Source organism: Mixophyes fleayi, chromosome 4 (genome assembly GCF_038048845.1).
Source record: "Mixophyes fleayi isolate aMixFle1 chromosome 4, aMixFle1.hap1, whole genome shotgun sequence".
NCBI classification, from domain to species: Eukaryota; Metazoa; Chordata; class Amphibia; order Anura; family Limnodynastidae; genus Mixophyes; species Mixophyes fleayi.
Genome location: NC_134405.1, coordinates 57929382 through 57953992, shown reverse-complemented (window position 1 = coordinate 57953992; position 24611 = coordinate 57929382). Strand labels below are relative to the sequence as shown.

Here is a 24611-nt window from a genome sequence, read left to right as displayed (position 1 = left end):
TGTGTGTATACTGGGGTCATGAGTTCGAATCCCGACCACGGCCTTATCTGTGTGGAGTTTGTATGTTCTCCCTGTGTTTGCGTGGGTTTCCTCCGGGTGCTCCGGTTTCCTCCCACACTCCAAAAACATACTGGTAGGTTAATTGGCTGCTATCAACTTGACCTTAGTCTCTCTTTCTCTTTGTGTGCATGTTGGGGAATTTAGACTGTAAGCTCCAAAGGGGCAGGGACCGAAATGAGTGTGTTCTCTGTATGAGTGAGTATATATATATATATATATATATATATATATATATATATATACTGTATACATAGCCAACACCACTGGGCATGACACATCTCACCCCATCATTCCATGTCCTAGTCACTCCAATTGCGCCTTATCTTGTGATATATATATTGAATCACGCTGTCCCTCTCCTGCGCTGTAAGGTTCCCCTCGCCCTCATAATGTTACTGGGAACTCCCTTCTGAGGTCTTACCTAGCAGGGGGTTGTCACCTGATCTGTCATGTGTTCTGAAACCACATTTACTGTAGTTACTATAGTGATCAATGATCCCTATTTTTAGAACTTTTCAAGCTGCAGTGAACATGATTACACATGTTGTATAGAAACTTTAGTAGTACATTAACTTCACATATTGTTTGTCAAAAAATTGTCAAGGTATTAACAATGTGTGCTGAAATTCCTTTGCTTCTTAGTAGGGCAAATGAACTCTTTCTTCTAACAACACAAAAGCAGTGTCATCATTTATTTTCCTCTACTAGAACGGCTAATGAATCTGCCTCCTTTCTCTCCTTTGCATAAAGAAGCCATTGGATAGTGACCATCAGCTGGAAAGGAAGCAGAATGAAAGGAACATCGGGATATATTTATATAATCATTTTTGATGTTAAAGTGTTCTATTTTGTTCTTTTGCACAAGGTTGGCCAATTATCCTGCAGTATATTCCATCACAGGCTTTCTCCTTAGCACAAATGTTGAAACTGATGGATGTCATAAGTGTGTAAGAACAAAGTTGCGACATTTGTACTGCATGAATAGAAATGTTGTAGTCTTAAGACAGATTGGAGGCGGCCGTACAAACAGTGATTCAAGTCCTGGAAGGTGATTATCGCCTAACGAGACAGATATGAGACATTTTTATGTGTGTTCTTTAACATCTGTCTAGTCATTTTTCAATATCTCTAAAACTGAGACAACTTACGCAACATTTAATTATGTTTTATTGTTTTCCCTAAGAACAGTTTTACAAATGTATGTAAGCATCTCAGAAACTGGTATCTAGGAAATTTATAGAATCTCCTGGAATGTCTGAAAGACTCCCGAATTCCGGGTAGGTCTCCTAAACTCATGGGAGAGCAGACAATTCTCCCGCATCCTGCCTATTTCACTAGGAAGTGGGCAGGATAAAAGGCTCCACAACGCAAATAGCAAGGAATTGCGTCATTTAGGCCTCGCCCCACGACAAAATGTCAATTTCATAGATGAGTTGCGGCCAAATTGACCTCCGCTTTATCCTGCCATACCCCTTCCTGTGCTCCCACCATGCCCCACTTGGGGATCTCCCGGAATTAAAAAACTAAAAGTCGGCAAGTATGCCCACACTACAAACAATAGAAGTGTGATCTGGAGAGTGACCTACTCTCCCGGGAGTCAGGGAGAACTCCACGAAATTTTGGAGTCTTGCAAACATTCCTGTGAAAGTAGGCAAGTATGGGAATATCATGCCAGGCTTTGGGGGGGGGGGGGGGGGACACGCTGCTCTCCGTGCCCAATCTTTTATTTATTTACACAGTACATTGTACATGGCGGCTGTGTTATTGCAGTCCCCATGAACAGTGCACAGTGTGCCCCCATGAATAAAGGCAATTGCACTCCTGCAAATGCTTTTCTCCAATGAATGTATAGGCCTTATATTTATTTTATTTTATTTTATTTTAAAAGGCACATGTTCTATGTAATCAGATCAGGGTGGGTCATTTAACTTTTTTAAATAAAAAAAAGTATTTTCTATCTAGATAAACTATTCCCCCTCATCCCTGAAGTTGGCAGCCCTTACAAAAAAAAAAAAAAAACATCTGTTTTGTGTCATTATCACAAATTAACTTTAACTTTTTTAAAATGTACCAGAGGAAAAACATCATCGGAGACAATTCCCGAGAATTCCTGACATTTTCTGAATACCGGGAAGTGTTGGTCTACTTTCATTTGTTGAACAGGCTCATAGTGAATGTTTTATAACTGTCAACGCTCAAACTGATAAATATGCAGAGACAAGTCAGTTCTGCCTGTATCTCACCTTTTTATACTGTACCATAGTAAATATCCATTGTTTGCAGAGAGGACAAGGCATGTACAGGACTCATTAATAATATGTAGCAAACATTTGTTTAGCTAGTATATTTTTACTGATCTCCTGTTATGTATGGCTTTCAATCAGAATTGCCATTTTACCTGTTCAAAAAAATGCAATTGTGAGTTATAATATTCACAAGAGCCTTTTCTATACATATTGCAGTTTAAACCAAACTTGCAATTACTGTCCCCTATAAGCCAGGCTTGGGCAACGGACACCTCTACAACTGATGGAGAACTACAAGTCCCTGCATGTCTTTCCAGCTAGAGGCTGGAGATCTAAATGCTGGCCACCTCTGCTCTAAGCTGTGATGTAGAAGTGATAGCATTAAAAACTGAGCCTGTATAAGGTTGCACTGTACAGCAGATTCTTAGGCCAGGTACCTGCTGGCATTGCGCATAACACAAGTAAAAAACGCATGTAAAAGGCATCTGATATACGTTGGTCCGACCTCTCAACAATTCCGCCAAACCAGTCCAGAGTTCCCCATTGTCCTGTAGCCACGCCCTCACTGTTTTGTGGTCACTCCCCCTCTGGTGTGCGTAATTTCATTTTTGTAAAAGTTGTGAGGTATGCGCCTGTTATTAGTGCTTGCAGATTACTGTAGGCTTTTGCAATGTGTTTACACATGGCAAACACATGTGGCTAGAGCAAGAAGCATGACGGCAGCTGGAATGCAAATGGAACACTACTGCAATACAATTTCTAGAACAGTAGCAGTGGTTTGGGTGACACTACAAACAATGGTTTCTAGATTCATAACCATTTTTACTGTCATAAAATATGCCAATAAAACACATATAATTAACAAATGAAATATAGACCATTTAAACGAGTTTTACTCGTTAAGCAGACTAGGTCATATTGACAGACATATGCTGAAAGGTTCTGAAAAAATATAGTGGAAACCAAAAATATGTTGTTTTCATTAAATTCCTTTCTATGAAATGAAAGTAGAAATAAAGAAATAGAATTTCATTCTCCAACTCCATTTCTATTTCGTTCTGTAAATTTTCTCTTTTCTAACTTTTCTTCATTCACTTTTGTATAGTTTTTTTATGGTATGTTTTTTTATGTCATGTTAAGCCACACCAGTAGCTCCCGGGAACAAATTAAACATAACACAGCTATGCAAAATAAAAAATAAAATATTCAACATGTTAAACCAAACAGCGGATATTATTCAACTGATCTTAGATACCAGATAGACCTTCCCAATGAAGTGTGGATGAAAATAAGAGACCTAAAAATGAGACAGTATAGCAACCTGAGTAAATGTGCAGCTAAATGATAGCAACCTGCGACCAATCAAACATTCTCTTTCTTTACTCTCACTTTTGAAAGGTAATATCCGATTGGCTTCTAGACGTTGCAGTAAATGTATGCTACCTGCGTCCCATTTTTCAATCTGAATGTGTACTTGTCACCCAGATTGTAATATATTGAATATATTTTCTCTGCAAAAGCCAGGGGCCACTTCTCCCTTCTCATCCTCCTTGACCTCTCTGCAGCCTTTGACACCGTTGACCACCCCCTCCTCCTTCACACCCTCCAGTCTTTCGGCCTCTCCGGCCCAGTCCTGTCCTGGTTCACCTCTTACCTTACTCACCGTTCCTTCTCTGTCACCACCTCTGGGTCTCTCTCCCCCCCATCCACCCTTCCAGTCGGGGTCCCTCAGGGCTCTGTTCTGGGACCCTTACTCTTCTCTCTATACACCTCCTCCCTGGGTGAACTCATCAGCTCCTTCGGCTTCAGCTACCACCTTTACGCTGACGACACTCAACTATACCTCTCCTCTCCTGATCTCTCTCCCTCCCTCCTCTCTAGGGTGTCCGCCTGCCTCTCTGCCATCTCCTCCTGGATGTCCTCTCGATTCCTCAAACTTAACCTTGCCAAAACTGAGCTCATAGTTTTTCCTCCCTCTCATACCCCATCCCCTTCTGACCTCTCCATCACTGTCGACAACACCTCTATCTCCCCTGTCCCCCAACTTCGCTGCCTTGGTGTCATCCTCGATTCCTCTCTCTCCTTTGGCCCCCACATCCTCTCTCTTGCTAAATCCTGCCGCTTCCAGCTGCGCAACATCGCTCGCATCCGGCCCTTCCTCTCCCAAGATGCCACCAAATGCCTTATCCACTCTCTGATCATCTCCCGCCTGGACTACTGTAACCTCCTCCTCACTGGCCTCCCCCACTCTCATCTCGATCCCCTTCGATCCGTCCTTAACACTGCAGCTAGGCTTATTTTCCTCTCTCGCCGCTCCTCTTTTGTCTCCCCCCTCTACCTAGCCCTTCACTGGCTCCCATTCCCCTTCAGAATCCTCTTTAAGCTCCTCACACTCACCTACAAGGCCCTCGCCAACTCCACTGCACCCTACATCTCCACCCTCCTCTCTATTCATGCTCCATCCCGCCCTCTCCGTTCTGCCTCTGACCGTCGCCTCTCTTCCCCCCTTATAACCTCCTCCCACGCGCGTATCCAAGACTTCGCCCGCGCTGCCCCCCTCCACTGGAACAAGCTCCCTCCCTCCATCAGAACTTCCCCTAATCTGTCCAGCTTCAAACGGGCCCTAAAAACCCACCTTTTTCTTAAAGCCTTTCTGTCTCCCACTTAACTTCCTACCTTATCTTCTGCCTCTGTCCCCCTACTCTCCCTCTCTCCCCTGCGTCTCTCTGTCTGTCCACCCCTCCCCTTAGATTGTACGCTCCTCTGAGCAGGGCCATCTCTCCTCCTGTTTCCACCACTTCTAACTCTGCTCTCCAGCTACTTAGCCCTCCTCCTCAAAGGTCCTCCACCCCACATCCACTTTCGCTCCCTCCTCCCCCCTGGGGGTCTCCCTGTCTTCCGCGCCCCCCTTCTTGGGCCCCGTCGTTTTCGGATCCTCCCTCCCCCTTCCCCGCCCTCTCTAGCTGTGCATTGAGCGTACTGAGTTGCTGTGTTTACTGTACTGTGCTGTCTCCCATTGTATTGTGATTTTGTTTGTCTCTGTACGGCGCTGCGGATGCCTTGTAGCGCCTTATAAATAAATATTAATAATAATAATAATATTGATAGGCTACATTTTCATGGATGTAAGTTTAGCCCACATAAAGCCTGCATCTACTGTGTGTAGGCGTCAGTTACAGGCAAACCAATGCTCAGCCTATGTTACCCCACTGCTTTACTTTCTGTTTGCATTTAACAGAATGCAGTTCAAGCATAACTTTTTTACAGTACATACTTGTCAACTCTCCCGGAATGTTCGTGAGTCTCCCAAAATCCGGGTAGGTCTCCCGGGAGAGAAGGAGATTCTCTGTTCCCCGCCCCCACACGCCCATCTCTCCCCTGGATCTCACAGATGCCAACATTTAAAAGTTGGCAATTATACTTTTATTTAAAAGGTCATTGTAAATCCTTATGGCTATTGCAAGGCTTGTTTACACAGCCACTGTAATGTAGGGCGAATGCTAGACAGAGTATAGACACAGCTATCAGTATATGTCATCTTTGCTCTGTTGACCATTTACCTGCGCCGCTTTGAATGGCCCTTGTGGTAGGGATCTGTGATAGCTCCCAACATGTCTGTTCCCAGCAGCTGCCCAGGAGGCATGATCATGTCACAAAGAGGCGTGGTCACATTACCGCGGCGGCATAGCCACTCCCCAGGGGGCTGCCTAACGCTGTAAAGCTGTAGGCTGCCCATTACATTCCTCCCTTCCTCCAACATTCCCACGTGCGGGATAAACATGTCCCCGGGCGGGACAGAGCCCTACAATTGGGACTGTCCCACTGAAATCGGGATAGTTGGGAGATATGCCTTTGTAAATTCCATTTGACCGGTGTTCTGGTTCCTTCAGCTCTCCTTGAACTGAGTGCATCAAGCAGAAGCGTCTGAATATCTGTGTTCATGCATCCTCATCCATCCATTCATGCTTCCTCAGAGAAGGACAGCTAAAACTTTGTCTGACGTTAGTAAGGTGGACAGTTCTAGGATGTGCAAAAGGGAATTGTTTTGGGGACATTTTCTGCATTAAGTAACCAGATAAATGTACCAATGTGTGCAAAAAAAATCATTTAACAATTTGCAATATTATGTGTGAAAAACCTGAAGTGTTTGTGTAATTTCCATTGTATGATGCACCGTATACAGTGGAAATGGAGTGTGACCTAAAACGACTGTCTGTCAAATTTCCTCTGGAACAGACAAATTTAACCAGTTCTTATTTAGATCTCATTAAAACACTCAATGAACTTTAATTTTTTTAAAAAAGTGTTTTTTATTAAATGCTGCAATTTATATTGTGCATTGTTTAACTAGTCTTTAATGGGCTGAGGTTTAGCTGCTGCTCTTTAAATTAAAAACAACCTTTCAGTAGATGGAAAATATTTTTTTCATGCACCAGTTAAATTCAACTTAAAAACAATACAGATTACTTCATATCTTTCTAGAAATGTTTAAGCCAGAAATATAGATGTTTTGAAGGTCTAAGATACATTTGTATCATGGATTATAATATATTATATATAATATAATAATAAGTTTCTAAAAATATGATGCAAGTCAGACAGTTGTTTTAAGGAAAAATATTATTACAAATTGTTATCTTTGCAATTACTTTTTAGCCTTTTCTTTCAGGAATTTTGAAAACACTTTTAAACAAAAAGTACCATCTAATTTGTAGCCACCAAGGGCAGCATCCAATTATAATAGTTAAATTGTTGGAATTCAAATGCCCCATGATGTTGCAATCCATTGACTACCATTTTGCCCATAATCCACATTTTATTCCAAAAAGAGAAAATCGCACAGAGCAAACGCCTACTATAATCCTGGAGGCATTATATTCCTCCAGATAGCATTTTCTTACACACAGTTTAAGTCATAGCTGCCTATTCTCCCAGGATATTTAGGAAACGTTGGAGTTTGGGGCAGATCTTCCAGACTCCTGGGAGACCAGGCAATTCTGGAGAGTAGTTCCTGCCTCAAGGTGGGCAGGACATGGGGTATTTCTACCTTGGCTCCACATCGCCTGGAGACAAGGTAGGAAGAAAAGGCAAGTATAGTTTAACTGGATGTCATTGTAAGGGTTTGTTGATGAAGTCCTCCAACTTCATAACAATACACCATGGTGCACTAAACATGAATAGGTCTGATTATATAACAATACATTTATTTCTAACTGTACACAGTGACACTTTTCCAAATGAACGATGGACACAAATGTGTCGTTTAGTGTTTTTGGTTCTTCCTGGCCTTCGATAAGTGTCAGAGTCTATTGACAATGGACCTCATTTAGAGTTTAGCAAATTCAGCATTTAGTAAATTTGCACCTAGGAAAAACCATGTTGCATTGTGTGCAGGGGGGGAATGTTAGGGGGCTTAAAATGTGCAGATAGGTTTAGCTCAATTGCACTATAAAAATTAAGCTGCCCAGTATCTGCGCGCTACATGCAAAAGTTGTGACCCTGCGTGCAAAAAATAAATTCATGCGCACCCCTTGCATTGCATCATGGTTTGTCCAGGAGCAAATTTGCACCTTTTTCTTTGCTTTGCTCCTTAATCTAAATGGGGCTCATTTTTCTTTTTACCTTAAAGAGCAATGTTCTCTATGATTACATGTTTTAAGGCTATGTACCAACAATATTTTTTTTATTTTGGATGGTATCTGAAGTCATTTGACACCTTTATAGCACTCTTAAGCCTGTCCATTCACTTGCATAGAATTCGAATAAAAAACAACGCTAACAAACGCCTATGTAGCCTCAGATTGTGCCAAAAAAAAATTATGCAGACTTTCAGCTTTTCAATAGCATGAGACAGTAGACCACTGACAAACAATACAGACAGGCAGAGACTGTGCTTGATGGCAGGTTTTCCCCATAGGACTCTAAATTACAGTATAAGCAGCAAATATTCCCAGCTAAACTAAAACTAATCTGTAACTAAATCACTGTCTAAGCAATATATCCTATATCAGGGGGTATATTTACTAAACTTCAAGTTTGAAAAAGCGAAGATGTTGCCTATAGCAACCAATCACATTCTAGTTATCATTGATTTAGTGCATACTACAAAACGACAGCTAAAATCTGATTGGTTGCTATAGGCAACATCAACACTTTTTCAAACCCGCAGTTTAGCAAATATACCCCCAGGTCTGTTTATTTCTGACAAACACTTGAATTAAAAACTAACAATATTGCTATTAGTTTAAAAAACAAACAAACACCATAATGATAAAGAAAACTATGAAATGAAAAGATACATTAAAACCGGAGTGCTCAGCTTTTTGGGAAAAATACACAATTAGCGGCATATTCAATTGTTGGCGGAAACGCCAAAAATCTTGCGCTCCACGCACTTTTACCATTATTACGGTAATAGTGCGCGTAAATACCGTTATTACGGTAGTTTTCTCACTGGATTTCAGCTCGCGGCTCAGGGAGCTGCGAGCTGAAATCCAGCTTACTATTACCGTAATAACGGTAATAGTTTTAACGCTGCGGGGATATTCAACAATTGAATATGCCCCTTAGTGCCCAATTTTGAGTAAGGAGCAAAAGCAAATAAAAAGGAGCAAATTTGCACCTTGGTAAAATCATGCTACATTGAATGGGGAGGTAAATTTAAAATGTAGGGACATATTTATAGTAGGGGTATGGAATGTCATAGATCAACTTTAATTTCAGTGTAAAAAAAAAAGCTACCAAATATTTGTGTGCTACATGAAGAAACAGCCAGCATTTAACTTATGTGCAAAATAATAAGTCAAGTTGTACCCTTTGCATTGTAACATGGTTTGTCCAGGTGCAAAGATGCTTGTTTCCTTTGCTTTGCTCCTAACTCAAAATCAGGCACTTACACTTTACCAGCTACTACAGCAATGCACAAAACTGTGCTGCACCAATCAAAAAAGCTAGAAACTAGCCTCAGGTACAGCGAGACTTTAAGTGCGTTATTGTGAGAGTGGCATTGTGAGAAATAACTTTATCAGTTACACAGCTCAGCTTGTCCCATTTTATTCTGGGTGGACTTTTACTCGGGTCTTGACAACTGTTTATATGACTGAATTAACCCGGGGCTTTATTAATTAATTGGTGTAGAGCAATACTTTTATAGGAATTGATTAGCTAAAGGTTAATTGGGGAAAGAAATTGCCCTGGAGCAGATAAATCTGTCCTGCATGAAATAGATCAGGCTGATGTCTTTTTACTTAGGACAAAACTAATCCTGTATTAAAAGTTGGTCGCAAAATTTCACAACTGATTTTGCTATAATATCAGAGATAGTGGCACACTGGACAGCAACTGACTTCAAAAAGTCACATTACAGGAGATATAAGACTACATGTAGCCAGGTATATAAGAGATGTGTAACTGTGACACTGTTATGTTAATACAGAATAATGTTTTTATCCCCCTGCAGAAAAATACTGTACTTCAGTCTAATGCTCGCACACGAATATATAATTGGTTGCTATGGTTTACGAAAAATGAATGGAAATTACATTAAAAACACAGTAACACCTTCCTTACACACTCCAAGTGTGACAACATTCCATTGTGCCATGGTAAACTGTTTAATTACATATAGAAAAATAGATAGTTCTGTTAGATTTTTACTCCATTAATACTGTATATACATAATTTAGATATTTAATTTATATACATTTTGTGTTGTTTTTGTTTTTACATATTTCACATATATACCCTTTTGTAATGTTATACACATGTGTGCGTGTCTGTGTAAGCGTGTGCAAAAAGTAACAATCATTGCACTAACTTCCCTTGTTTAGTATCATGTCACTGGACCATGTGTGTTCTGCAATTGTTCAAAGTATTGTACATACACACACTGATATACACACAGAAGGGGACTGACATGGAAATCTGACCACATAGACTTTCCTAGGAAAGGAAAATAGTTAAGTACGGTGTTTATTTAATCTGATGCTGTTTTTTGCCATATTGCTCCTCAACAGTAAAATGTTAGTAAAAAACAAGTAGTCTCATTCACCTGTTAGAAGTCCCCTTACTGCAAGACAGGGCGATACAGCAAGTCCGAGGTGCAATATATTTGAAGGTAATTCACTATCATTATGCTGTCTTGCTAACTATTTTGTCTGAAGAAGAACGACTGGACATTTAAATTAAAAACTGGATAAACAAGTTGTTTCAAAACAGTATGTGGCAATTAAAAAATAAATGTAGAAAAAAAACAGCACCAGATTTATAACTGATAAATACAACTGAGGGATAATTTACCTTAATTGAGATAATCATATATCCCAGTTACCTGAAAATACTGTTGTGTATATTAGCTGGTATTGGCATAAGTGCATTAAATCGGATTTTCAAGTAAATTCAAAATGTGATACATTCAGGTACATTTTCAATCTACCTGGAAATCCTGTTTTGTGCTGATATCTGTGTTATTTTTTGCCAAAGGTAAAATAGCAGTTCTGTATTCAGATAAATATGGTATATAAAAACACACATTTATGGCATATATCAATACACTGCTATTGGAAAAATCCAAATACAGCGTCAAGTAAACAGTTTTGTACAATATTGCAGTGAAGTTTTAAGTCACTTTCAGACAATATATATATATATATATATATATATATATATATATATATATATATATATATATATATAAAACATATGTATGCTATACACATATGTCATATTTTAAATGGACTCACAAGACATCAATGTATTCAAAATCAGTGAATAATTATTTTGTTTAAATTTTTCTGTTCTGGATATTGTAATGTGCAAAGATATTTTTTGACAAGTCATCCTTGGACAAATACACAGTTCAATATAGGTATCCCTATTGCCTCGACGCTATGGGGCTGTCGGGAATGAAGGCTCCATTCAGTGGCTCACATGTCAGGCTGCTCATTGTGGTGGGAGTTCCCATTGCTGGTCTTCAGGCTGGTCTCCTCAGTTCGGCTACTACACCGGCTACTGCTGCTAAGGCTCCCATTGCCCATTTCAGCATCGGTCATGTTCTTGGTCCCTTCGCAATCTAGCTGATTACTGGAGTATTGACACCTTTTCAGATCCTTAGATGAAGCGTGTAGTTTGCGATCTCCAGCTCTAGGATAACACAGGAGCTTTTTAAATGCCTTCCTAAAATCGGGACTCCTACAGTAAATGATGGGGTTTAGTCCTGAATTAACATACCCCAGCCAGTTCAGAAACAAGAACACATGGTCATCTATTAAATGGTTGCAGAACACTTTGATGATGTTGGCCACAAAAAAGGGCAACCAGCAGAGAGTGAATGTGCCCATAATGATGCCCAAAGTCTTCAGTGCTTTATGTTCTTTAATAGCTAACAACCCCGAGGGTCTCCTCTTGTAAGTCCTTTTGTTTTTGGTGGAGGGCACCGGAGTCCCATTAAACCTGACTTTGTCCTTTTCTATCAGATTGACTTGCCTGGTGGCCACTATAAATACTCTGACATACACAAAGATCATGATCACCAGGGGCACATAGAAGGAGATGGTGGAAGACACGATGGCATAGGGCATGTTGGTGACAAAATCACAGCACTTTGGGTCGTCGTAGCAACTCTGAGCTACTTTATTTGACTTGTCTCTCCACCAGTGGTTCATGATGGGGAGGAAGGAGATCAGAGCAGATATTGCCCATACAAAGCAGACTACCAACCTTGCTCTCACTTTGGTCACCAGCATCTCATACTTTAAAGGCGAGGTGATGGCGATGTATCGATCCACTGCTATCACGCACAGAGTCTCGATGCTGGCTGTCACACAGAGGACGTCCACAGAGGTCCACAGCTCACACACGATGGTGTCATACAACCAATCCCCGGTGACTAAAATAGTGGCACCTGGTGGCACCACCAGAAGACCCATGATCAAGTCAGCACAAGCCAAAGACGTGATGAACACGTTGGTCATGGTTTGCAACCTTGGGGTCTTGGCTATAGCAATGATGACCAGTAGGTTGCCAAAGACGATCAGCAGGATCATGAAGGTCAAGGCTGCTCCCACCATCCACTTTTGGGAAAAGGTGAGTCCATGGCTGCTGCTGATGTTCATGGCCAGGTCCGACAAGTTGACCTCCTGGCAAGGCGCCATGGTGAGGGAGATGTTCTACCAGCAGCTCAGACCCGGTGAGTGCACAGAGAGACGAGCAGCAGCCTCAGCAGCCCCATGGAGTCAGCAGGACAGTATGCCATGGTAGGCTGGGTGCGAGCTCTGAACAACTTACAGCCTGGACTCCGCTGCTGACTTCACTTTGGCAGTGATGTGTGGGAGGAGCCGGGGACCTTGCAGTCGTTAAAGGGACAGCTGTCCTTATCCAGTATGTCTGCAAGACTATGGTACGTAGCAGCTGTGCAGTAAATAAGGGCTCAGTGATAAGTGAAGGGAGACCCAGGCAGAAATGTAATAAGGCTATTATATTATTGTTAGCAGCATGCATGTCTTTATTGCAGGGCAGACACTTAACACTGTTAGTATTAAGTTAAACATAAAGGGATCCCTTAATAGATCTTCAGCAGTGGAATCGAACTGAACGATGGAGACGCTGATATATAATCATTTAGAAGAGATTTAGGAGTATTTAGAAAAAAACAGTGGCTCATAAGATGCCGTAGAACTACAAGTACCAGCATTCACTGCCACAGGGACTTGTAGCTCCACAGCAGCTGGGCGCACACACACACACTCCGCTATGTAAAGCTTTGCTAGATTATATTCTGTTCGTACCTCTTATTATTAGGGATTGTTGCAGTAAACATGCCTATTTTTTATTAAATGAGACAATATTTAATGTTGCAACTTATTTTAAAAATGCAATGACAACATTTATTGGTAATTTGTTTTCTATTTATTTCTCAACTCTAAAAGGGAATATAAGGGCAAAGCTCAAATCACATAAAGCTCTTATATATGGATACACTATACAAAGAATCTGTTTTATGGAGCCACACAAACTACACCCAAGAGGAAACTAAAGACCATGGACCTGATTCATTAAGGAACTTAAATTAAGAAGTTTCTTATTTAAGTCTCCTGGACAAAACCATGCATGGGGTGAAAATTAGTTTTCTATTTTACACATAAGTTAGATACTGTCTGTATTTTTCATGTAGCACACAAATATCAACGTTAAATTTCAATGTACAAATAAGCTATCAAGTATTTGTGTGCTAAATGAAAAAACAGTTAGTATTTAACTTATGTGCAAAACAGAAAACTAATTTTCACCTCTTGCATTTTATCATGGTTTTGTCCAGGAGACTGAAATAAGAAACTTCTTAATTTAAGTCCCTTAATGAATCAGGCCCCATGTTTTTTATTTTCCTGTAGGTGGAGAAAGGTGACCGGATATAGAAGTCTATTTAACAAGTGGTGAATTGTCAAAATGCCAGCGTAGACGCTGGCACAAGGGTTAAATGCTAGATTTCTAGATTTCTCTGGCATTAACCTAATTACCATCACCCACCGCTGTCCACATAGATCTCTGTGGGGGCAGCACCGTTAAGTAATTCATCAAACTGCGAAAAACAAAGCTTTTTACAACAAAGTAACACCATCTCAGGATTACGTTACTGGTATATTTCAATGGGATCCAGCTGAAGCCTCTCTGGCAATGCAGGATCCCTCCCGGGAGAAAGCGTGTGCCCAAGCGTATAGCACCTCCTCTATTCGCCAGCAGCATTAGGTGAACAAAACAAAAATTTTCATTGAGGAGGGGTTCAACGCCGTGGCTCATAGAGCAGACGGCATTGTCCAATGCAGTGGTGCTTCTTTATGTACCTCTGCGCTTTGCAGATGTACATGCTAATGGCTGCCACACTTTGCAGCAGTAAATATTGATGACTACCACACTTTGCAGCAGTACATATTGATGACTACCACACTTTGCAGCAGTACATATTGATGACTACCACACTTTGCAGCAGTACATATTGATGGCTACCAGCTTTGCAGCAGTACATATTGATGGCTACCACACATTGCAGCGGTACATGTTGATGGCTACCATTCTTTGCAGCAGTACATATTGATGGCTACCAGCTTTGCAGCAGTACATATTGATGGCTACCACACATTGCAGCGGTACATGTTGATGGCTACCATTCTTTGCAGCAGTACATATTGATGGCTACCAGCTTTGCAGCAGTACATATTGATGGCTACCACACATTGCAGCGGTATATGTTGATAGCTACCATTCTTTGCAGCGGTACATGTTGATGGCTACCATTCTTTGCAGAGGTACATGTTGATGGCTACCATTCTTTGCAGCAGTACAAATTGATGGCTACCATTCTTTGCAGAGGTACATGTTGATGGCAATAGTTTATAATGTATGAGCTACTATCTTAAAGCTGATATGACAGAAACACATTTCTGGTACACAAATGCCCCAGAGTGTGAGCACTGGGAAGTGCAAAGGAAAATTGCTCTTTCTATTACAGTTGGTGTTTAGCTTTGTTGCCCAATGAGATCAATGCTCTGATTGGCTACAGGTGAGTCGAGCCATTCTGGGAATACTTTAGTTCACTACAGGTTTGTTCCTCCCACTTCATATGTGCTTACCTATGGGAATAGTTGAGGGCAAAGAGCCCTAATACAACAGATGTTTACACCTCAGTCAAATGCACAATGTGGACTTCATGACTTGGAAACTGGAATTAATGGAATCTACTGTTACATTTCTTTCATTCTCATCCTTCCGCGCTCTCTGTGTTTCTGTAACACAGTATTATGTCTCTTTCTAGTAGGTCATGCTAGTACTTATAGTTCACAGCAAATACAGGGCAATCCGTTGTTTGCTACTGATAATGAACATGTTATCCAGATCCCTATTGGGAGCACCTGGCAACCAAGAACAGATTATGAATTAAATGCAGTAGAAGGAAGCAGAGAATGGCTACAGCCACTGTATGACAGGATAATGTGTATCACAGACAGAGTGCTAGTCTGGCACTGCCGGCTAGGGTACAGAAATATGTGAAAAATCCTCTCTATGCTTAAAAACGAATCACACTCACCAGATAATATTTACAGAGCTCTTCCCTGATGAATTTCCAGACAATCGAATGTCTCTTTGTTTCTGCTGTGTTTTTGTTTTTTTACGCTTCAGATGTGTCCTAACAAACCTCTTCATGCACTTGAAAGGGATTCTCCCAAAAAAAACAAAACTACTCATAAATGTCTGAGTGATGGTTTTTTTTTTTTTTCAAAGCACCAGGGCAGACATAAAACGCAATGTCCACATTCCTGCACATGGCAAAAACAAATGAATAAAATGTTGGCCTGCAAGTAGTCATAATAAGTTAATCTTCCATATTGTAAGTCAGGTATAGTGGTCATCAGTGGACCATCAATCATATAAAGCAATACATACACCATCTGAGGAGATCTTGGAGTTCTTGGGGTATATTTACTAAACTGCAGGTTTGAAAAAGTGAAGATGTTGCCTATAGCAACCAGATTCTAGCTGTCATTTATTTAATACATTCTACAAAATGACAGCTAGAATCTGATTGGTTGCTATAGGCAACATCTCCACTTTTTCAAACCCACAGTTTAGTAAATTTAGCCCCTTGTGTGGGTTTAATTGTCCAAGGAAAAATATCACCAATCATAATTAGCAGCAAATTGTAATTAAGTATGCAAGCAGTGAGCTGCTATTAGGGCAATTTTGCCGATGTAAGAGGCAAAATAATTGCACACAACAATCCAGTGTCTTTTAATTACAGCATGAATTAAGGAAACACCCATGAGGTGTTAAATTTGTAATAGTTTCCCCTGCTTTGCCTTTGGGGGTCTTGTAAAAAAACAATTATAATTGTGTATTTTCACTAATCCTGTTTTTCCAGATGTAGCAGAAGTCTAATTTCTAGGAAAATAAGCATTCAGAATCTGCTGGGAAAAACTGGATCTGTTTCTAGGAATAAAAAACACAAGAAAGAGATACATATTTTTTTCTGTCCCCCCGCTGGTCATGGAAGTCCTTAGTGACTTCTAAATTATTATCCTTAATGTTACACTATGGAAGCATTATCCCATATAATATCACATATTAAAGACTATATTCAGCTTTTTAGAATTTGTAAGTAAAACCCTTTCCTTAATTTGTAGAAATTTGGTGGTCCCTCCCTTGGACACCCTACTTTTACCCCAAGCTATTTATTCATCAGTCACCAGTTCTTCTTCTGACAGTGAAAGGGTTAAAGTGGATCTTTTATCTCATTATAAAACCACTATGCTCTATCAGATCCACCTTAACCCTTTGTATTCTGACATACATTCCTTTAAAAATCCACATGGCATTCAAAGAGACAGACTCATCAGCTGTTTACAGCATTTTTCTGTTTCTTTTATGAAATCTATGTAACCTTATCTGAAGTTATTAAGACGCCGTAGTGACTACCATGTCATCTAACATTTCTTGGCAAACATCTTCTGATATTATCCTTCTTACAATATTACATGCGGCCACTGATGTGATTGATAGAAATTCACTCTGATATTCTTAGATCTCTCAAGATATCAAACGGGAAGACCGCGGTTTAGTAAAGTTTTTGTGAGCTGCCAGAACAGAGACTATAAATTACAAGTGCACTCAAGGGAGAAAAGAACATTTTTGCCTAGTTAAGGGAATAATAGTAGTTTGCACAGATATTTGTAAGTGTCCGTAATGTTGCTGGCAAAAAAGAGAGGAAAGCGTGTTATGACTGCAGAGAGGTTTGAGATCGATAGGACTAAGTGGGGAAGTTATTATCTGATATACTTGGAATACCCACCCTGCTTGATACCCTGCCAGGACTCTGTTACTATCCAGTCCATGGAATTTCCCTTACGTCTCAGAAACTCATTACCCACACATTGCCAGCTACTAAATGGGTTATTTGCAAAACATGTACAGTTGTTACATTATCACTATTTATGGTGGAAGTATAATAGGACAATATTATTGCATAGAAATATTAAAATTAGATAAATAGAGTAGATGGTTCTTTTTTGATGTTCCACACAGTGGTCGAAGTGGGAAATGTAAGTAAATGGAATTTCATAGTTTTACTCTTTGAAGACAATAAGAGAAGTGGCAGTATGGCATACCACCGTATACCGGCCCACTTCCAGCACTGGTTCTACAAGAAATATATATAGCACCAGCATAGACTGGGCCTGGTCATATACTTTTATAGGCAATTATTTCATATCTTCCAGTTTCACGTTGGCAAAGAAGCGTATTTCTTTGTACAGTTTGCCAAATTTTTTAAAAAAAGCTTGAAACGCAAGAGTCTTACAAGAAATAAAGTAATCATTCCATGAATAATATAAAGAACCACAAGAAAAGACTTGGGGTAATCCCCAGGCGCCTGTAGTGATGGACCAATAAAGGGATATGTAATAGATGTTTATTTGAAATAAAGATGTGTATTGTATCTCACAATGTTTCACTGATAATAAAACAACAAGCACATATCAATCATGCTGACATATGTAATGCTGAATGGACACCCATTCTGCTCAGTAGGTTTGTTGGCAGCAATGGTAGCAAAGTCCAATGTATTGGTGCAATCACCATAAAAACAAGGCCCCAAACAATAGTGGGTGATGAGTCACATGTGCTGCAAAGAGTTTCCGTGCTGATTGCACAAAAAACAGTCAAATAGTAAAATGGATATAAAAGTCAGTGTACAATGATCTTGTGATAGCAGCTCCGGTACATCACAGGAGGGGAAAAGAGATGGTAGACTCACCCCGCTCCTAGAAGATCCACTTCTCAGATGTCCGTTCGGGGAAGCCGCTGTAGAAGCCTTGTTCCACGCTGCTTGGCAACCAGCTGCCAAAGTGAAAGTCCGTAGTTCACGCATGCGCATGCGGTGAAGTATGTCCGGTCCGTGCAGCCGGCTTGAAAGTGTAAAGTTGAAGATGCTAGTGAATGTTGGTTAATCCGTTTGGGATCGATATCCTACGCGTTTCACCCAATGATGGGCTTCCTCAGGGATGTGTAGAGGGCTAGAGCCACTATGCCTCTTTTTGTAGTTGTTTTAAAACGGATGGACCAATGAAAGCCATTTTATGACCAGATGTGCCAATTAAGGCTATACAGGTTGCAGCAGTTTTTACTGAATCTGTTTGAGTGTATATGCTGTTCCTTATGGGGGACGAAGAATGTTATAAATCGCAGGAAGAACCTTATATTGAATTAATAACCATCTGAATCAGAAAAAAAGGAAAAATTTAGTATGTTACAGAAAACTATTAAGTTCAAAGTCGATGTTTAGACCTCGCGGTGTTAGTGTCTTCAAAGTGTAGATCCATTTGCTTTCTTCACGTGACATGGATCGAATGAAATCTCCCCCTCTCCATGATTTCTTCACTTTGCAAATGCCCAAAAACTTTAGCAATGAAGGATCTTTTTATGGAAGAGAGAGAAGTGGTTTGAGACACTGTGTGCCTCAAACCCCTTTTTTATATTCCTATGATGTTCACTAATGCGGATGTGTAGTTCTCTTGCAGTCCTTCCCACGTACTGCTTGCCACAAGGACACTCTATCAAATATATCACCCCCTTCATGTCACAGGTGATTTTTTCTCTGATTGTGTGGGTGGCACCAGTAACAGTAGAGGTGAATGTGCTGATGGGCTTAGTGCCCCTCATATGGCTAATCTTACAGGCATGACATCTTGTACAATGAAAAAAACCTTTCATTAAAGATCAAAGAGACATTGCCTCCACTCCAACTAGCGAGATTGAGAGAGGGCGTTCAGACAAATATACCCATACAACTTTAAAAAATAAGTCTACTTTCTACCCTAACTGTATGAAAGGATCCTTCTTGACTACATTCCTGAAACTAGTTGAGAATGACCTAGAACATCTAAAAATAGAGAAAAAAGGTACTCAATGTAACATTAGTAAGGCAGAAATGAAAGCCATCAGAGAACTCAAAAGCAATCGTGAAATTGTTATAAAACCAGCGGATAAAGGAGGGGGAATCACTGTCCTGAATACCAGTGATTATCTAATAGAGCTAGAGAGGCAATTAAAGGACTCCAACACCTATGAGCACCTTAAGAGCGATCCCCTGACCAATTATCAACGGGACTTAGTTAAATTACTTAAAAGTGCATCAGAAGAAGGGATACTTAACAAAGCGGAACTAGAGTTTCTTAAAATCAAGGACCCTAGATTACCGGTTATATACCATCTCCCAAAAGTGCACAAGTCCCGTACCAACCCACCAGGGAGACCTATTGTTTCTGGGATAAATTCCCTTACTACCAACCTGTCAAGCTACATAGACTTTTTCTTGCAGCCACTTGTTACTCAACAAAAAAGCTATTTAAGGGATACTAGCCATGCATTGGAGATCCTACAGGAGGTTCAGTGGGAAGAGGGCTTTATCCTTCTCACATGTGATGTAACCTCACTTTATACGATAATTGATCACGACAAGGGGTGCCACCATGTGAGCTCCATTCTGAGAGAGGAATCTCACCTCCAAATGGAACAGATAGAATTTCTTCTGCAGAGTATAAAATTTGTCCTGCACCATAACTATTTTTGGGCTAACAGTGGGTACTACAGACAGATTCGCGGGACAGCTATGGGCGCGAAATTCGCGCCCAGTTATGCGAATTTGTTTGTGGCCCACTGGGAGAATCTAAATATATGGAATAACAATCCATTTGCAGAATATGTACACAAATGGTACAGGTTCATAGATGATGTCCTGTGCATATGGACAGGGACTATAGAAAAGCTAGAGGAATTTCTACTGTACATCAATACCAATGACCTCAATATGAGGTTTACAGCCAACTTTAGTAAAGAGAAGGTTGTCTTTTTAGACTTAGAGATATACATTGAAAACAATAAGGTTGCAACTAAAACACATCTGAAGGAAGTGGACTGTAATTCTTATATTCCGGCCTGTAGCAGCCACCATACCAACTGGCTGCGTAACATCCCCAAAGGCCAGTTCACTAGAATTAGGAGGAACTGCTCCACTATAGAACAATACGACATCCAGGCCGATCTGATTAGGGACAGGTTTCTGCAAAGAGGCTACGATAGCACCTCTGTAGAAAGAGCCCTTGTAGAGGTCAGAAAAGAAGACAGAGAAAATCTCTTAACTAAGAAAGCAACAAAGTCCTTTGAACAGTTTGATGCCCCCTCTTTCATCACCAGATATAGTAGGGATTCCAAAAAGATAGAGAAAATCATCTGTAAACATTGGAACATCCTTTTGGGAGATGAGAGATTGAGGGAGATCTTACCTAACAAACCAAGGTTCATTTACAAAAAAGCCAACAACTTAAAGAATGCCCTTGTGACAAGTAGTATTCCAACCACTGTACCAACGCCTAGTACTACATGGTTAGGAGAGGCCAAAAAAGGTTTTTTTCATTGTACAAGATGTCATGCCTGTAAGATTAGCCATATGAGGGGCACTAAGCCCATCAGCACATTCACCTCTACTGTTACTGGTGCCACCCACACAATCAGAGAAAAAATCACCTGTGACATGAAGGGGGTGATATATTTGATAGAGTGTCCTTGTGGCAAGCAGTACGTGGGAAGGACTGCAAGAGAACTACACATCCGCATTAGTGAACATCATAGGAATATAAAAAAGGGGTTTGAGGCACACAGTGTCTCAAACCACTTCTCTCTCTTCCATAATAAAGATCCTTCATTGCTAAAGTTTTTGGGCATTTGCAAAGTGAAGAAATCATGGAGAGGGGGAGATTTCATTCGATCCATGTCACGTGAAGAAAGCAAATGGATCTACACTTTGAAGACACTAACACCGCGAGGTCTAAACATCGACTTTGAACTTAATAGTTTTCTGTAACATACTAAATTTTTCCTTTTTTTCTGATTCAGATGGTTATTAATTCAATATAAGGTTCTTCCTGCGATTTATAACATTCTTCGTCCCCCATAAGGAACAGCATATACACTCAAACAGATTCAGTAAAAACTGCTGCAACCTGTATAGCCTTAATTGGCACATCTGGTCATAAAATGGCTTTCATTGGTCCATCCGTTTTAAAACAACTACAAAAAGAGGCATAGTGGCTCTAGCCCTCTACACATCCCTGAGGAAGCCCATCATTGGGTGAAACGCGTAGGATATCGATCCCAAACGGATTAACCAACATTCACTAGCATCTTCAACTTTACACTTTCAAGCCGGCTGCACGGACCGGACATACTTCACCGCATGCGCATGCGTGAACTACGGACTTTCACTTTGGCAGCTGGATGCCAAGCAGCGTGGAACAAGGCTTCTACAGCGGCTTCCCCGAACGGACATCTGAGAAGTGGATCTTCTAGGAGCGGGGTGAGTCTACCATCTCTTTTCCCCTCCTGTGATGTACCGGAGCTGCTATCACAAGATCATTGTACACTGACTTTTATATCCATTTTACTATTTGACTGTTTTTTGTGCAATCAGCACGGAAACTCTTTGCAGCACATGTGACTCTTCACCCACTATTGTTTGGGGCCTTGTTTTTATGGTGATTGCACCAATACATTGGACTTTGCTACCATTGCTGCCAACAAACCTACTGAGCAGAATGGGTGTCCATTCAGCATTACATATGTCAGCATGATTGATATGTGCTTGTTGTTTTATTATCAGTGAAACATTGTGAGATACAATACACATCTTTATTTCAAATAAACATCTATTACATATCCCTTTATTGGTCCATCACTACAGGCGCCTGGGGATTACCCCAAGTCTTTTCTTGTGGTTCTCTATATTACAACCAGGGGGAGGGGTCCCCCCCTTTACAGTGTCCCCGTTTTTGGCAGCCATCTCCTATCTATACTGGTTGTTTGCGCAGGTATTACCCCACAAATTACATGAATAATATAACCCTATGAAAAAAACAGGAAGGTTTAATTTAAGTGGAAGTTGGGAGGTTGGGTTTGATGGGAATTTTACTCTTCAGATTTGACCACCTTCACACAAATTTAATAAGCCTTCTCGTCTGCAGAGACCTCTCCAGAGATCGGGAGGTAGGCCTGCACCTTGACCGGTGGACCATGTAGGTGCATTGGTGCAAAACCAAAGTGATTGCACTCTGTAAAAAAAGTCTAATGTCTTTTCTCTTAAAGTCTAATATCTCTTTCTTTAGCTATGACAGACATATAACAGGAAACTGGTCCTGCCCATCATTTGTATACACGCCATTACCATGATGGGAGGTCAATCGGTGAGATATCTCTGGGTCCACACCTGTGTGGTAGCAGCTGCTTTATAGATCCCTTTATTTATTTCCTTTATTTCGGTCATTACATAAATGCCCAAGAAGACACAGTTAAGATTTATATTAACGACTCAAAAATAAAATGTGTGTGTTACTATATTGAATTTAGAAACCAAAATACACTTCTAAAGCTAAGAGATGACTCTTTAATGCAGGTCTATACATCAGTCCCAAACGAGAAAGGGGGGCAGGATGTTTGGGTCTAAAGGACGGACATTTGGCAGGTATCAAATTCAGACTGGTCTTTTAACAATAAGTACTTAGCTGTGACTTCAGGATGGTAGGAAGGGCAGTTGTTCAGAACGATGCTGGGAAATTAATTTACAGATAGGAGCAGTATGAGGCTACGGATTAAGATACAAAAGAACTGCAAACAGGAGAGCAGTATTTGTTATTTTCAGTAAAACAATTTGACTACAAAAAATTTGTCATTTGCAGGTATATTGTGGCAATTGTTTTTACTTTGTTCCAAGATCAAGAGTTTGGAATTTTCCCCTCTAGAAATACTGGCTGTGCCCCTGCTTCATGAGCTGTTCATTGGACATTATACATCTAATTGTTTTGTACAAGATAGGGATCTCAAATCTAGAAGCTTATTATGTAGAAATTTTCAAAACACAGAAAGAGATGTCATACACACAGGCATCATTATTACTGTTCTCCTCTTAGGCTGGGTACACACTACAGGTTTTTCAGCTGACTATTGGGACAATTGAGCGATAAACGACCTTTCAGGCCAGTATCGCGTTAGTGTGTATACTTACACGTTGAACGATAGGCGTTCCAAGTTACCAATCATCACTTCATTTGATTGTTCAGCAGAACTAAATATCTCGTTCCAATGTCATTCCAATCCTGCAGTGTGTATGCACTCACAATCAGGATCTCCATAGAGTTTACAGTGTCATCATCTTATCAGACGATGGTTATGACAGATGAAGAGCACAGATCTGAAGGTAAATCATGTAAAACATTATACATGTTTTAAAGGATTTACCTGTATATACGCATGAATTGACATGCTGATCAGGACTTTTTTTTTCCAGTCGTTGGTACAATTGTTGTAGATAACACATTGGTCGAAAATTCTGTAGTGTGTACCCAGCCTTACACTGCGAGGAGCACTCCGAACAATAAAACGAGTGCCAGTTTCAGTTTGGAAAAAGACAGGGCTGATTTTTAAATGTATTTTAGCATAGTTTAGCCGTGGTGCTCCAAATTATGGAGAAACTCTTTATCCAGGTCCCAGGCACTTTGAATAATAAATTCCATATCTATATTTTATGTAAAATTGCTCCGTTATAATATCTGTTACGACCACGGCTGTGTTTAGCGTGTACACCACCAAGTCCCACGCACAGGGCAGCACACGTTCATAGACATCATAAAAATGGCTCTATGCTGATTGACCTTTGTTAATTTAAATGTTCTTTTTTTAAAATTAATAAAAAAAATGATCTGTACAAAAAGCCTATTTTACCCAGTAGAAATGATGGACCAGGGAGTTATGGCTGTGACCATATGGGGTGACAAACTATCAATTTCTGTGTAATTATTTTCTAGGTTTTTTTCTGTTTTATTTGAAAATATTTTAGATTTTAGATTTTTGCATTGATGGATTCTTTTGCTATCTGCGTCCCCACCACACCTTAAGTTCCAGATTTATATATTTTTTTTAAAATGTACATATGGGAAAGCAAAGTAACTGTATAATAAACATATTTAAATTTCCTACCGTGTTTTATCTACTTTTAAATGAACAGTCCTCAGTAGTCCTAATAACTTTTGTGGCAGCTCCATGAACTTCCCTCCATAGTTATATATGTATCTTTGATTGCTGGAAAGGGAAATTAAAAGGTTACTTCGTAGTTATGTTCCTCTCTCTTCTGTGTCACTTCTAATCAGTGAGCAACAAAGAAGAGGCTGATTTGCATTTATATTGCATTTCCCATCTTCTCAAGATTAAAACACA

At 40.2% G+C, this 24611-nt stretch overlaps 1 protein-coding gene across 1 annotated transcript; it reads right to left on the bottom strand.

Annotated features, from left to right (window-relative positions):
- Nucleotides 1–8109: 8109 nt before the first annotated feature.
- LOC142151478 (beta-4C adrenergic receptor-like) lies at nucleotides 8110–12604 on the bottom strand. The gene has a single exon (XM_075207175.1). The coding sequence runs from the start codon at nucleotides 12455–12457 to the stop codon at nucleotides 11231–11233; it is 1227 nt and encodes a 408-aa protein (XP_075063276.1). The 5' UTR covers nucleotides 12458–12604; the 3' UTR covers nucleotides 8110–11230.
- Between the last annotated feature and the right edge of the window lie 12007 nt (nucleotides 12605–24611).

Coding starts and splice junctions, on each gene's coding strand:
- LOC142151478 (XM_075207175.1), bottom strand. CDS start 12,457: ATGGCGCCTTGCCAGGAGGTCAACTTGTCGGACCTGGCCATGAACATC.